General features: G+C 49.5%; 1 protein-coding gene across 2 annotated transcripts; it reads right to left on the bottom strand.

Moving 5' to 3' along the window:
• Nucleotides 1-5,518: 5,518 nt before the first annotated feature.
• On the bottom strand, nucleotides 5,519-13,377 carry DRD2 (dopamine receptor D2). Of its 2 annotated transcripts, XM_062508641.1 has the most exons (7): nucleotides 13,105-13,377; nucleotides 9,566-9,675; nucleotides 9,030-9,166; nucleotides 8,319-8,509; nucleotides 7,181-7,267; nucleotides 6,208-6,547; nucleotides 5,519-5,712 (listed from the first exon to the last, which is right to left on the bottom strand). In XM_062508641.1, the coding sequence occupies exons 1-7, from the start codon at nucleotides 13,375-13,377 to the stop codon at nucleotides 5,519-5,521; spliced, it is 1,332 nt and encodes a 443-aa protein (XP_062364625.1). The 2 variants fall into 2 exon arrangements, with proteins under 2 accessions (XP_062364625.1, XP_062364626.1); XM_062508642.1 differs by lacking the exon at nucleotides 7,181-7,267.
• Nucleotides 13,378-13,732: the final 355 nt, after the last annotated feature.

Raw genomic sequence — 13,732 nt, forward strand, 5'->3', positions numbered from 1 at the left:
CCCAATTTACCATGATTTACCCTGATATTTACCCTGATTTACTCTGATATTTACCCTGATTTCACCTGATTTACCCCGATTTACCCAAATTTACCCTGATATTTACCCTGATTCACCCCGATTTACCCCGATTTACCCCAATTTACCCCAATTTACCCCGATTTACCCTGACTGACCCTGGCTGTACTGTGCTGTGCCAGCAGTTCAACCCCATCCTCACTTTCCCCCAGCTCCCTGTGCCTGTTCTGCATCACCTCATTTATGCATCACCAACTCCCCTGGCAGCTAGGGGCTGGGTTAAAACCAGGAAAAATCGCTTTCCACAGAGAACAAGAACAAACCTGTGCTGTTTCTTCCTTCCCTGAGCCTGGCACTGCTGCTGCAGCTGAGCTGGGGGTGCTGTGCCCCTGGCAGGCTCATCAGGGCTGCCCTGATTGCGTGCCAGGGAGGATGGCAGCAGGGAGGCACAGCAGAGATGTGCTCTCTCCATCTCTCTCATCAACCCTCTCCTTCTTCCCCGGCCCAGCATGGCAGCTTGGTGAGGCAGAATGTTTTCCTCTCCTTTAAAAGGGTTTTGCTTTGCTTCTTAAGTCTCTGCAAAGGCATTTTCTAGGTCTGTTAATTATTCATGACGCCTTAATTATGTTTAGTCCACCGTGATCACTCTTTCTTTGGTGAACAAAGTTATTATTTGTGAGTCAAAAGCTCTTTATGAAGCAGACAGGCTGGTATCATCAGGAAGACTTGGGGGAGCAATTGGAATTATTAAAAGAAGCTTTGATTAAAGACAGGGAGTTAATTTAACAAGAGTAACTGGTTTTATCTTTTTTTTTTTCCCCTGGGTGTGCAGAACAAATCACAGCCCTGGATGTGCCAGGCCTCACCTGGAGCAGTAGGACTCACTCAGATGCCCCAGGAGATGGGCAGATCATTCTTTTATCTCTTTTGGGTGCTGTGAATGGCTTTTGTCCACAGGCTTAGAACTAAAATTTGGCTGTAAGGGTGAATCTCAGAGCAGCTGCCTTTGATCCTGCCAGGCTCAGGCTGCAAACAACCTGTTTGATCTGAAAATATCATTTATTCTGCTGTGTTTGGGAGGGAGGGGAGCATTGGAGCTCCCCATTTTCCCTCAGTCACGGTGGCACTGAGGTGAATCATCCGACAAGGAGAATTCAGCCCCGTTTGAACTCGGCAGCTCTGGACATTCTGGTTTCTGCATTGACTGAGGGCTTCGGGGCAGGGATTATTCTGTGTTGGCTCAAAACTGAGGAGACTTTTGGATCTGAAATGCCATTTAACTGAAATTTCAGTCTCTTGGTTCATGGAGATGGACAGGCAGCGTTCTTTCCTAGCAGTGGGAAGGATTTCCATTTTGTTATTTTTTAATGTTCTTTTAAGTAAATAAAATCATCTTTATTTTAAAAGTGCGGATTAAGCCCGGCTGAGGGCCCACCTGCACAAACACCAAACACGAGTGTGTAGCATGAGAAAACAGTGCAACATCAATTGAAATATTCCAGAATGAAATAATTGAATTATTAATAAATAATATATAAATTCAGCTGGGCACCTCTGCCTTGCACCCCTTCCTCCCCAGCCCACTTCTGCCTGGGAGAGGAGAGAAATCTCAGACATTTCCTTTCTGCCTGTGCCTCTGCATCTTTCCTTCCCCACGTCTGATTCTCGTGGCTGCAGGCAAGACAAACACCAGAACTCTCAAGGAGAGATGGGGGTAAGGGAGGAAAAAGGAGAATAATCTGAAAAGCAAGTCAGGAAAAAGGCAGATCTCACGTGAAGGCAGTTTTCCTCCATGTGTTTGAACTCTGCAGCAGAACCACGGCTCCCTGGAGCCTGAGTGTAAAACAGAACAAAACTCAAAAATCAGATTGACATCAGGGTGGCTTGTGCAAGTCTCTGTTTAATTACAGTGCTGCATGAAGACATTGGTTGGTGTCACATGAACCTGTGATGGGCATTTTATACATTCCTGACTCCCCTGGGAGTCGTCTTTGCACTGGAGATTTTCACCACAAGAGGTAGTGGCTTCATTTTTCCTGTTTTCCTTTTATTTTTTTTTTATTATTATTATTATTATTATTTTTATTTCAGCAGGATTGGATAAGCTGGTTAGACCTACTGGAGTTAATTTACTCTTCAGCCAGGAAGATAAACAGTTCTGTGGAGTGGGAGCAAGCAGGCAAGCAGCAAACACAGTGCAGGCAGAATTCACTGGCTTTTAATTCAAACCTGTTTGGGGGTGCAGAGAGCCCCAAGCCAGGGCTGCAGCAAGCTGGGAATCACAGGGTGGGAAAGCAGGAACAGGAAGACTCAATAAGCAGAACGAAAGCTTCAATTCTAAATAATGAATCACAAAAGAGGGGCTAGAGCAAGGCTCTGAAGTTCTCGAGGAACAAAGAAATGAAATCTTCTCGTGACAGTGGTTTTAAAAACCAGCTCAGGACCCTTCCCATCACCAGCAGAAGTCTCTGGGGAAGCAGAGGTTTCATTTTTTTATTTATTTCCAGAGTGGAAGGAACAGTGAGGTCTGGATTTGCCAGGCTCAGAGCTGGGGTGAGTCCTGCAGGATGCAGCTGGCTCCTGCCGGGGTCTGAGGAGCTCCCACAAACACGATCCAGCCCAGCCACTGGTTCTCCTTGTGCCAGCACACCCTGGCCTTGCTCTTGGCATTGCTTTATTCTGGGGAAGCCAGAGGTGAGCGTGAGGTTTGGTGCTGTCTCCAACAGGCGAAGGCTCAGTTCTGGGTTTCAAAGTGCTTCATTTATTGTCTGGAAGTGCAGGAGTTTTATGGGGAAGGAAAACCTGGCTGCAGAGATGGCCAGAGCTGGCACTGCCACCTCCCCAAGGGCACTGGGGATATTCCCATTCCCATTCCCATTCCCATTCCCATTCCCATTCCCACAATTTAACCCGGAGTGTTAGAAAGGAGCAGCTTAAAGCGTGCTGGGGATGAGTGATGGGCTGCAGGTAATTCCTCACAGCGAATATTGGAGCTCTGGGAAATCACACCTGGGCATTGTTGGTCCATGTGAAGGACAGAGGCCTTTTCCAGCAGCTTTTTTTTCCCCTCCATGGCATTTTGGAAAAGTTTTTCAGGTAGTGGTTCAGGTGGGCTGAGCTATAAGGTTCTGCTTCTAGGTTCAGAAAAAAAATCTGGGAGCAAGGTACAAGAAAGAGGATTTTCCTTGGGTTAACACTGGACACAAAGTAAAATTATGGCACAAAGTTAAGGTATTACCCACATCATCCTGAGGGATATTATTATTATTATTATTATTATTATTATTATTCCACTTATCCTGAGGGCCCACACCAGGCTTTATTACAGGGCAAGCATCACCTCTGGCAACTTCCAAATGCTTTAAAGATTTTTTGTCTATATATGTAATATTTGCTATTTTTGTTCAGCTCCCCATCTATTAATTCCCCAAATCAAAGGGATCTTTCTGCTTGTAAATACCTTAAAATATGGACCAGTACCTTGGTGCTATTTTTCTGCCCAAAAACCTCCTGCCTTTGCATCATTCTGTGAATATTGGGGTATGAGTCTGAGTTGATTCCCATCACTGAGTGAATTTGTTTGGTTAAAACTGTGGGGAAGAAAGAACAGCTCGTGTGTGCCTGAGATCTCTCGAGCTGGCATTCCCAATTTTGCAGTTTTTAGCTCTGAAGTGCCAGGATCAAACGTTACACAAAGCTGTGGGCTGAATATCAAAACTCCTGGATTCCAGCCCATTCCAGGAATGCCAGGTTTAGAACAGAAACCTGTGGATTAAGGTGGAACTGCTGCTTCAATTTTAGAAAACAGCTGAGATTATGTGTGAGAGCTGCTTGGTGTAATCTCCTCCTGAATCAGAGCTGGAACTCATCCTAGCAGTGCAGGAAAGTGCTCTGTTAGCAATACAGGAAATCCAGGGAGTTAAAGGAAACCTTGGCAGATCTCCACCTCATCTGAAGCAAAAACTGAGCGAATATTCCACAAACTGCATAGAGAAAAAAGGGATTCTATTGCTCTCCCAGTTGTGTTTTTACTCCTTCAGAAAGCAGCAGGAAACTGCACCCTGGGAGTCTGCCCCTGCTTATGGCTATTACAACCCTCTGCTGCTCCACATCCTGCAGGAATTTCTGGTCAGAACTATTTCCACGTTGTTTTTATTCACCTTGCTGTGAATTTTATTTACAGAGATATTGCAAAATATCGTGTGAATTGAGTACAAGTAGCAGGTACAGCGTGGGTTTGGCAGTGCCAGACTCAGCGTGGTGAGATGATGTTCCTCTGGGGTGTCAGTTCCTAGAATCCATGGAAAAATAGATAGCACAGGGTAAGGGATGCTGGAAATATCCAGACCTTTCCAGAGTCCAGCTTGGACACAGGAGCTGGTCCAGCTAGGGGCTTTCTTGGGTTTTTATTCTGGCTTTTTCCAAAATGCACAGTTTTATCTCCTTGACTGTTGATTTAAACTAGGCACAATGTTATTCTGCACTCTCTGCGGAGAGACAGAGGCAAATCAGACCCGAGGTGCTCCTTGGAGCCCCTGATTTAGGTGAGAAGAGCCAGCCCTGGCCTGGCTGGTGTACTCAGGGTGCCCCTGGGGCTGCGGGTGCCTCCCCTGGCACAGCGTCCTCGTGTCTGTACATTCACCACGCTGCCACCCCTCCCCTGGGGTCACCCTGGGCAGAGCCTGGACATGAGGTTCTGGTGGGCAGAAATCACTGACGGGAGATGAGGGGGTCCTGTTGGATGTACACCATGCAAGGCAAGGTTCCACTCCTTGAGTTTCTTTCTCCATCTCTTTTTTTTTCTTTTTTTTTTTTTTGTTTGTTTGACTTGGGCTCCAAAATCCATCCTATTTATTCCTATTTACACCGATGGTTTAACATGAGACTGATGCCCCCTTCTCCCTTCCACCCATGGCGTGTAGGCTTACACTGCTGCAGGGTGTGTGGGTGGCAGAACCTTCTCGACCCTCCTGGGGACCTCTGAAAGTTTTTTTGGGTTGGTTTTAATTTAATTTCTGAAAGCTTCAGCAGTTAAACAGTGGGTGAGTCAGCTCGAGGTGAAGGCAAAGCTATTGCACAGAGCTTCCCCAGCCCTGTCTGGCTCCTGCTGCCCAGCGGGGAGGATGTCCTTGTCTTTGGTGAGAGTTGTGCCGATGACCCAGCGCTACCTCCTGGTGGCCCTGTGGCCACTCTGTGTCCAGCACACTCCAGGCCGGGTGGCCACGGGCGAGAACCGAGCGAGAGCGCCTCGATCCTTGCACCTCCACTTGCAACACAGTGCGAGGGTGGCTCTGAAAAGCGCCCTTGGGACTGGTCCAGAGGTCACCCAGCGGGGTGAGCGACCCTCCCACCTCGTTCCATCCCCACGAGGCGTTCGGGCACCGAGTGGTGCCCAGCTCAAGAGCTCCAGCCCCCTCCCCGGCTGCCCCGCTGCGCATGGATGGCGTCACTCCCTCTTCCCCCTCCGTTCCTAAAAACATGCGGGTGCTGTTTGTGACTTTTAGCAGTGGAGGATCTTCATGAAAGCCTTGCGAAACTCGATGTTGAAGGTGGTGTAGATAATCGGGTTGACAGCGCTGTTGACGTAGCCGAGCCATGTGAAGGCGCTGTACATGGCCGGCGGGATGTTGCAGTCGCAGTGCATGTTCAGGATGTGAGTGATGAAGAAGGGGAGCCAGCAGATGATGAAAACACCTGGAGGGGGGAAAGGAGAGAGGAGGATTTTGATTGCTGAAAGCTGGGCGGGCTCTCAGGCTGGGGGAACAGTGAGGTTCTCTTTGGTAGGAGGGGAATATATTTCCCAGAGGAACGAGCTTTGTGTTCCACCCCGGTACTAAAGAACTCCTCTGCTCGTGTAATGAGCCCAGACACAGCAGGAACTCTGCCCTTCAGAGGTGCCAGCTCTGCTGAGCTCTGCTGCCTTTTGTTCCAGAAAGCCCAGGAGCTCTCCCCGCCGTTTTGGGAGCTCAGATGTCCCTGAGAGGGGCAGCTCTGGGCACCTTTAGTGCAGCACTGCCAGCTGTGCGTGGCTGGGGAAGAGGGACCCCTCCCATGGGCAGCCCCTTCCCTGCCTGTTCTCCAGTACACGAAGGGAAATGAATTCTGAAGGGGGTTGGAAAATCAGCCTGCACTGCACACAGGGACTGGGATTTCTTCAGGGAGCCCAGGGCAGCCAGGGCACGCTCTCACCGAGCACGATGGCCAGCATCTGGGTGGCTTTCTTCTCCTTCTGCTGGGACAGTTTCCTCCTGATGACAGCCTTGAGCAAGTTCCTCGTCTTGCCGTTGGGCAGGGAGTGGATCTCGAAGACCCTGGCTGTGTGGTGGGATTCTTTGGCATGGCCATTCTTCTCCACCTTCCCAGGGCTGCTCAGGGGTGCCTGCAGGGTAGAGTTGTTGCCCCGATTAGAAGCAACTGGCACAATCAACTGGTGGTTACTTGGTGCTGTGGGTTTGAGGGCCGTTTTCTCAGGGGGACTGGTACTGGACACCATCTCCATTTCCATCTCTTCTATGTGACTCTCTGCCTCCTGGACAAGAATCAAATGTCCACAACATAATGACAGGTAAATACATAGAGAGGAGCAACGAACATTCCTTACAGAGTGAAGCTGGATGATGCTGGAGAACAGTCAGTCCCTCTTGTCCCTCCCTGCGTGGTGCCTGGAGAAAGGGCTGTGGTGTGGTTTTGGATATTTTGGGCAGATGGGATTGACAGAGCTGCACTGGAGGATTCTCTTTCTTGGCACAAAGAGGATCAGAAATGGGGGAGACGCTGTCTCCACTCTCCACAGATCTTATTCAGGTTTTCGGAATGCAAATAAATAAAAATGGAATCAACAACCAAAACCCAACAAAGCCAGTGAAGTCCAAGATTTAAATAACAGAGAGGAGAAGGAAATCAAAGGCTCAAAAATGTTCAAATGCCGTGGCTTTTTAGAGCTGATCTTTAGCTGAGCTTAATCTGACTTTTTTAGCTCTGTGAGCTTAAACCCCCTGCTTCACTCCAAGGAATGGGAAGACTATTTCAATTTTGAAATTGAATGGTAACCTTTGCTCTTAGGTTTATTTTTCTCCCACCCTACATAAATTAACCTCGTGTCCTGAGGGAGAAGGGGAAGGCTGAAGGCTTTGGAAAGCTCCCACTTCTCTTTAACACTCACCACTTTGCGCTTATTAACTTGGAAGCTCCCATTGGACTTCACAATAACTGTGCAGAGCTTGACGTCTTCTGGATGAGTGCATTTGTCCTAAGGGGCAAGCACCAGCTCAGAGGTTACACAGGCAGAGAGGGGTTGGGAAGGGAAGCTGGTAAGGGAGGCACGTGGGAATACAAAGGAATTAATCAGGAATTCATCAGCATGGCTGAGGTGCCGAGCAGGATGGAAAACTGGATGGGAAAGCGCCGTGGAGGAGCAGTGATGGAGGCTGCTACCCCCTGTGCTGCTCAGCAGAGGAAAGAGGCCACGGAGCTCTGCTGCTGTTTGTCTGTGTGTCCCTGTCTCTCTGCATCCTTTCCAGGCAGCACAGTTTGGAGCTGGAGCCTGTGGGACTGCACATCCCCCTGGCTGTGCTGCGTGTGCTGCCAGAGCTGTGTTTTGACAAGTGGATTCACAGCCAGCCCGCCCAGCTGGGCTCCCTCACGCGCAGCAGGCTGGTCCCTGCAGAGCTGTCCTTGCCAGGCAGGAGCTGTGCACCCCGGGCACTGCCACCCAGCTCTGGGGACACCTTGGGGTTACAAGAGAGATGGAGAGGGGCTCGGTGTGACAGGGCATGAGGGAATGGCCTTAAGCTGAAGGAGGGTGGGTTTAGATTGGATGTTAGGGAGAAATTCCTCCCTGGGAAGATGGGGAGGCCCTGGTGTTGGTTGCCCAGAGCAGCTGTGGCTGCCCCTGGATCCCTGGAAGCGTCCAAGGTCGGGTTGGACAGGGCTTGGAGCAACCTGGGATAGTGGAAGGTGTCCCTGCCCGTGGGTTTGAAGTCCCTTCTGGACCCAAACCACTCCTTGATTCTGTGATTCTGCAGGACTGGCTCAGACACTGGTGCAGCCTCTGCTCTTGGGTGCCCCAGCCCAGCCCAAGGCACTGCTCTGGGTTAATGCAGCAGCTCCTGGTGCAGATCTGCTGCTGGAACAGCCCCTGACACCCAGGGAAAGGATCCTGAGGAGCACCAGAACCCAGAGCGTGAAACCAGGACCCCAAACTGACCACAGCATCCACCTTTGGGAGCCGCTGCGCACCCAGGCAGGGTGGTTTGGGGCAGGAGGAGCGGGGCAGGGGGAGGATGGAGAGGGCTGGCTACCTTCAGGGGGGCCTGCGTGTCCGAGTCCAGCACATGGCTGCTGCGCTTGGTGCTGACGCGCTTCCTGCGGCGCCGCAGCACGATGTAGATCTGCACGTACACCAACAGGGTCACCATGAAGGGCACGTAGAAGGACACGATGGAGGAGTACACCACGAAGGCAGGGTTGCCAATGATGCATTCCTTCTCATCTGTAAGAGAAAACCTTTTCAGGGTTGCTGTCCCCGCTGAGGGGGTGGCCGCGCCAGCTCCGCTCGGGCTGCAGGGAGTCACATCACCCCAAAATTCCTGGCTGCTCCTTGCCTTGCAGCTAAGGACTGCCCATCCCACGCTGTATTCCCAGCCCAGTGTTCCCAGGAAATTACTGCCTGAACTGCCAGTCCTTTTCTCTCCTGCCTCAGGGAAGGTTTTGTCCCATGGCTTCCCTTTTTTGTGTGTTTTAATAGAAGAAGGATTTTGGATTTGTAGTGGGCAAATGTTAAGGTAACACAGGCTGGTGCTGTGTGAACTCCTACATCAGCTCAGTTCTGGTGAGTGTGAAACCCTGCTCTGGAACAGCACAGGGATGAAACAGAGCCAGAATCAGCGTGCAAATAGTGAGGGGTGGCAGTGGGAGAGGACACTTCAAATACACCCCAGAGCTGATCTCACCTTCGTTCCTGGGCACCCAGGAAGACCCCAGGAGCCAGCTGCAGGTGGCAGAGCCCTCACCTGTGTTGTTGAGGCCGAAGAGGAGCGGGCAGGAGATGGCAAAGGAGAGCACCCAGACCACGGCGATCATGACGGTGACCCTGCGCTTGGAGCTGTAGCGGGTGTTGTAGAGCATGGGCATGGCCACGGCCGTGTACCTGCAGGGGACAAACCCCCTGCTGTCACCTGCGGGGCTGCCGCTGCAGCCAGCGCCCAGCTCCTGCCCCAAGGTAGCTGCAGCCACACCAGGAGGGGCGAGCCTGGGCCAGCTCAGTTCTCCTTCCACCCCTTGCTGATAGCTGCAGCACCCCAGAGCGCAGCCAGAAGGACCAAACTCCTGGGAATACACAAACAGTTCCACTTCACTCCCAGGAGCAGCATTTCTGTGCCCCCTGACAGAATTCCCTGCTCAGAGCTCACTGAGATCCTTTCAGTTGCTCTTCAAGGAACTCCCAGCGTTTTCAAGCCTCTGAGTCCCAGGTCAGATGCGAGCACACAGAGGTGGCTGGGAGCTGCCAGGCTGGGTTTGGCACAGCCTGGTGGCACAGAGCCCTCACCTGTCAATGCTGATGGCACAGAGGTTGAGGATGCTGGCAGTGCACATCATGACGTCCAGGGTGACAAAGATATCGCAGTGGATGCGACTGAAGCGCCACTCCCCAACCACCTGCAGAGACACAGTGGGGCTGGTGAGGAACTCCCTGGGGTGGTGAGATATTCTTTGGGGCTGATGAGCAATACTTTGGGGTGGTGAACAACCCCTGGGGCTGATGAATAACTCCCTGGGGCTGGTGGGATGTTCTTTGTGGTGGTGAGCCATTCCTGGGGCTGGTGAGGAACTCCTGGGGCTGCTGAGCAATTGCTGGGGCTGGGCTGCTGGCAGGGCACAAAAGGAGAGGTTGGCACGAAGATGGAGAGCCTGGTGGGTGGTTGGGGTTGTGCTGGGTCAGAGGCAGAGCCCTGCCCCTTCCAGGCCATTCCCCTGGGGCTGGTGTGGTTCCACCCTGCCTAATTCCACCTTGCTGCTCTCTGGGGGTTTGGGCAGCCCCAGCAGCAGACCTGGGCTCACATTCCAGTGGCATCAGGGAGCACAAGGCTCCTCCACCTCAAAAGGGGAGATAGTGGAGCTTAAAGGTCTCTCTGAAGCATTTCAAGGCAGAATGAGGAAGGAAATACATTAATTTTAATTCCAAAGCACCTCTAGTTGTACTCTGCAGCTTTTTCCCAGACAATTTTTCCAATTACACCCAGCAAAGGTCAGCAGCAGACAAGTAGGAGCTTCCCCTCATTTCTTAGTTTAAAAAATCGGGGTAGGCATTCCTCACCTTTTTTTTTTTTTTTTTTTTTTTTTTGCGTGAATGAAATTAGTTTAAATCAGAGTGAAAAGCCTTTAGCACTCCACACATGTGTTAAAGACGAAGAACTAATGATAACACTTCCAGGCACCAGTAGCCTTTTTTCTTTTCACTTCTCTTGCTGTTGAAGTTGAACTTTGCCAATTAAGTTTAAGAGCAATTATTCGGACTGCTGTGTTTGACATGTGATGAAAAAAAAGTATATTTCCCTCTAACAAAAATAGAGCCCTACTGCATTTGAAAATAGAATGAATAAGATATCTATTCTTCGGTTATTTCTGCTCTGATATACATAACCATAGGCAGCATAAAGAAGGAAGAAATGACTGCATTGAAGCCTGAGTGACAGATGAATACTCAGTGATTAAAAAAGCACTTAAGAGACAGTTACATCAGGAATTTTGAGGAGAATTTGCCCAGAGGCAAAAAGGTTTCCAGCCAGATCCAAACCTCTGTAAAACCAATTTCCTGAGGGCATGCTTTGGGAGAAGCTAGGAACTGCAGCAGTTATTTCTCTTGGTGCTTTCATTTATGTTGGAGAAACCTCCAAAATCTGGGGGTAAAATATCTGTTTGCACCAAGGCTGGTTTTTTGGTGCTTTTTGTTTGTTTGTTTGTTTGTTTTTGTTTTGTTTTGTTTTTTGGTTTTGGGTTTTTTTTTTTTTTTTTGAGTCTTTCATTTTGATTTTGAATTTTAGGCCAAGCTTGTGACACAAAACCTGGATAAAATTGTCCCAACTGATAGATCAAGGCAGCTGTGGTTCCTGACCAACCCCTGCACGTGAGCCCAGAAAAGGGAGAGAATTTTGCATCCTTTGTGGTTTGTTCTTCTGCCTTAAAATTAAAAGGGTCTGAGAGATTCTTCTGGCTGAATGTGAGGGAGCAGGAGCTTCTCCCAGCATCAGCCTCTTCAAATGGGTGGTGGTAAAAAAGGGAGAGAGAATAGAATAGAATAGAATAGAATAGAATAGAATAGAATAGAATAGAATAGAATAGAATAGAATAGAATAGAATAGAATAGAATAGAATAGAATAGAATAGAATAGAATGACATCCAAGTCCCAGAGGCTCCCACCAGCCTGGGGCCATGTTAATGAGCTTTGGCAGGGGCATGGGGCTTCAGGTTCTCTGAGAGCCATGGAAACAATCATTAACTCCAGTGATAATTAGCATTGTGGCACGTCAGTAGGTTTGTTTTGCTTTGCATCAGGACTTGATGGGCTCATTGATGATGACTCCTTCCCCTGATCTCCTCTCCGTGTTATCGTTCCCTCCCAAGAGTGAGTGCCTGGAAATGAACTGGAAACTCAGGTTGGTTTTGTGCTGAAGGCTGAGGTGTGAAAAGTGATTTTCTCCCCTATACTGGGATATAAAAGCTGTGGATTCCCATCCTGCTTTCACAATTGCCATCCTGCAGCCCTTCAGAAACCGGGCCCTGATTGCTATTTTTTATTTTTGATTGTTGGATTCAATGATCCTTGTGGGTCCCTTCCACCTCGACAAATTTCATGTGGTTTCAGTGTGATACCATGGCGGTATCACAAAACTCATGGTGGAGTTTTGAACACAAAATTGGGGTCGTTTCCCTCTTGACCTCAAACTTCTGGTGCAATTGGGCTGTCATTTAGTCCTCTGAGCAGCAGTGTGGTTTCAAGCTACCTGCTCTGGCATGCATCTCCTGGATGCATTATATACTTTTCTTTTAATAACTAACCACCAATCAATACCGTTACTATTCCCAACTGCCCATCTTAACTACCAACATTGCCATGTTCATGTTTCTGTTTTCCAATCACAAAAGGTTAGAGTGTTTCAGTTTAAGCTAGAAGGTTTTTTTCAGTTTTCTTGCAGTGGAAAATTCTGAGACCTATTTTTCTGCTTGCAACATTGGTTTTCTTTTTCCCTGTGAAATCTTTTTGCTTGGTAAAAATGTCTTGTGTTTGAGGTGGATTTATCCTTCGCTCTGAGCTGTAAAAACCCATTCCAAGTCACATGCTAACATACCCTTTGCCTTCTTAGTTATCCAGTAAAACTGGCTCAGCAATTCTTTTCTTCTCTATCAAAACTTGCTTTCATTTCTATTCCTTCTTCAGATTCTACAAAGATCTTTCTGCTATACATACACATCTGTGAGACTGTCCTAGGTTACAGTGTAAAGGTGTGCCCAAAGTGTGTATTCTATCATCAGCTGTTGAAAACAGAGGTCTTATCTCCATGGGAGACATCTCCTGTTCATGGGCCAGCTGTTAAACCAGCTGGGGCAGTGCTCTTTATCTTTCCCACAACCTCCAGGAGATATCTCCTGTTAATGGGCCACTGGGTCCCAGTGCATGGCTGATAAAATTCCATCATCCCACTGGGAGAAGCTCCATCCAGGGGGAGGAGCCAAACATTTCCTACCCAGATAAAAACTGAGATTTGGAACACCAAGGCAGCCCTTACCCACTGGTCTTCAGAGGACAAGAGCTACCAGACCTTCCTACAGCATCACTGCTTCAAGAAGACCACTTCATCTGGACTGCTACCACCAGCCTAATTAGCGAGGTGTCAGACTGTATTATCCCTCTGTCAGTGGTTTTCTTTTTGTACTATTGCATATATTTTTTTCTCTCTCTCTTTTTTTCCTATTAAATTGTGTCTCTGACTTGGAGCCTCACTGTTTTTGCGTTCAAACCATCACAGAGACCTTCCTGTCGAATCCCTACCCATCTCTTACACCACGCAGGAACGGCGAGCCCTTACCTCCAGGTACACCACCCAGGGCATGCAGAGCGTGGCCACCAGCAGGTCGGCCACGGCCAGGCTGACGATCAGGTAGTTGGTGGTGGTCTGCAGGGCTCTCTCCCTGGACACTGCCATGCACACCAGGACGTTGCCAAAGACGATGACGAAGATGAGGAGGGCGAGCAGCACGGCGTAGTAGTTGTAGTGCGGCTTCTGCGCCGCCTCCGACGCGTTCAGGGCCCTGCTCCAGTTCCTGTCCCCGTCGTACCACGAGAGGTTGAGGGGATCCATGGGGGTCCAAGTGCCGGCTGCCAGCTCCACCCTGGCACACAGGCGTTGGAGAGGCCGTTGGGTCAGCGTGGAAAAGAGAAATGGAAAATCAGGCTTGTGCTGCCTCCTCGCTCATGGTGCTCCCTGCAGCCTGCCCTCCCTGCCCTGGATGAAATGTTTGGCTGGAAATGGGGTGCAGAACTGTTCTGGGCAGGGATTCCAGAAGTTGGGGTTTATTTCCAGCCCACCCCCAGATTTCTGTGTCACTTGCCTTGGATTTTCTGAACCCTGACATTCCCTGCTTCCTGTTAGGTGTGCACATTTCAGGGCAGAAGTGCCATGACCCACTTTGTTTATTTTCCATGTGCTTCATAGG

Source organism: Cinclus cinclus, chromosome 25 (genome assembly GCF_963662255.1).
Source record: "Cinclus cinclus chromosome 25, bCinCin1.1, whole genome shotgun sequence".
NCBI classification, from domain to species: Eukaryota; Metazoa; Chordata; class Aves; order Passeriformes; family Cinclidae; genus Cinclus; species Cinclus cinclus.

Excerpts from the sequence above, each read along its gene's own strand:
- DRD2 (XM_062508641.1), bottom strand. The coding sequence starts at position 13,377 with ATGGATCCCCTCAACCTCTCGTGGTACGACGGGGACAGGAACTGGAGC. Across the intron at positions 8,510-9,029 it reads CTTCGGCCTCAACAACACAG|ATGAGAAGGAATGCATCATT; the intron begins GTGAGGGCTCTG and ends TTTCTCTTACAG. Across the intron at positions 7,268-8,318 it reads ACACGCAGGCCCCCCTGAAG|GACAAATGCACTCATCCAGA; the intron begins GTAGCCAGCCCT and ends CTTGCCCCTTAG.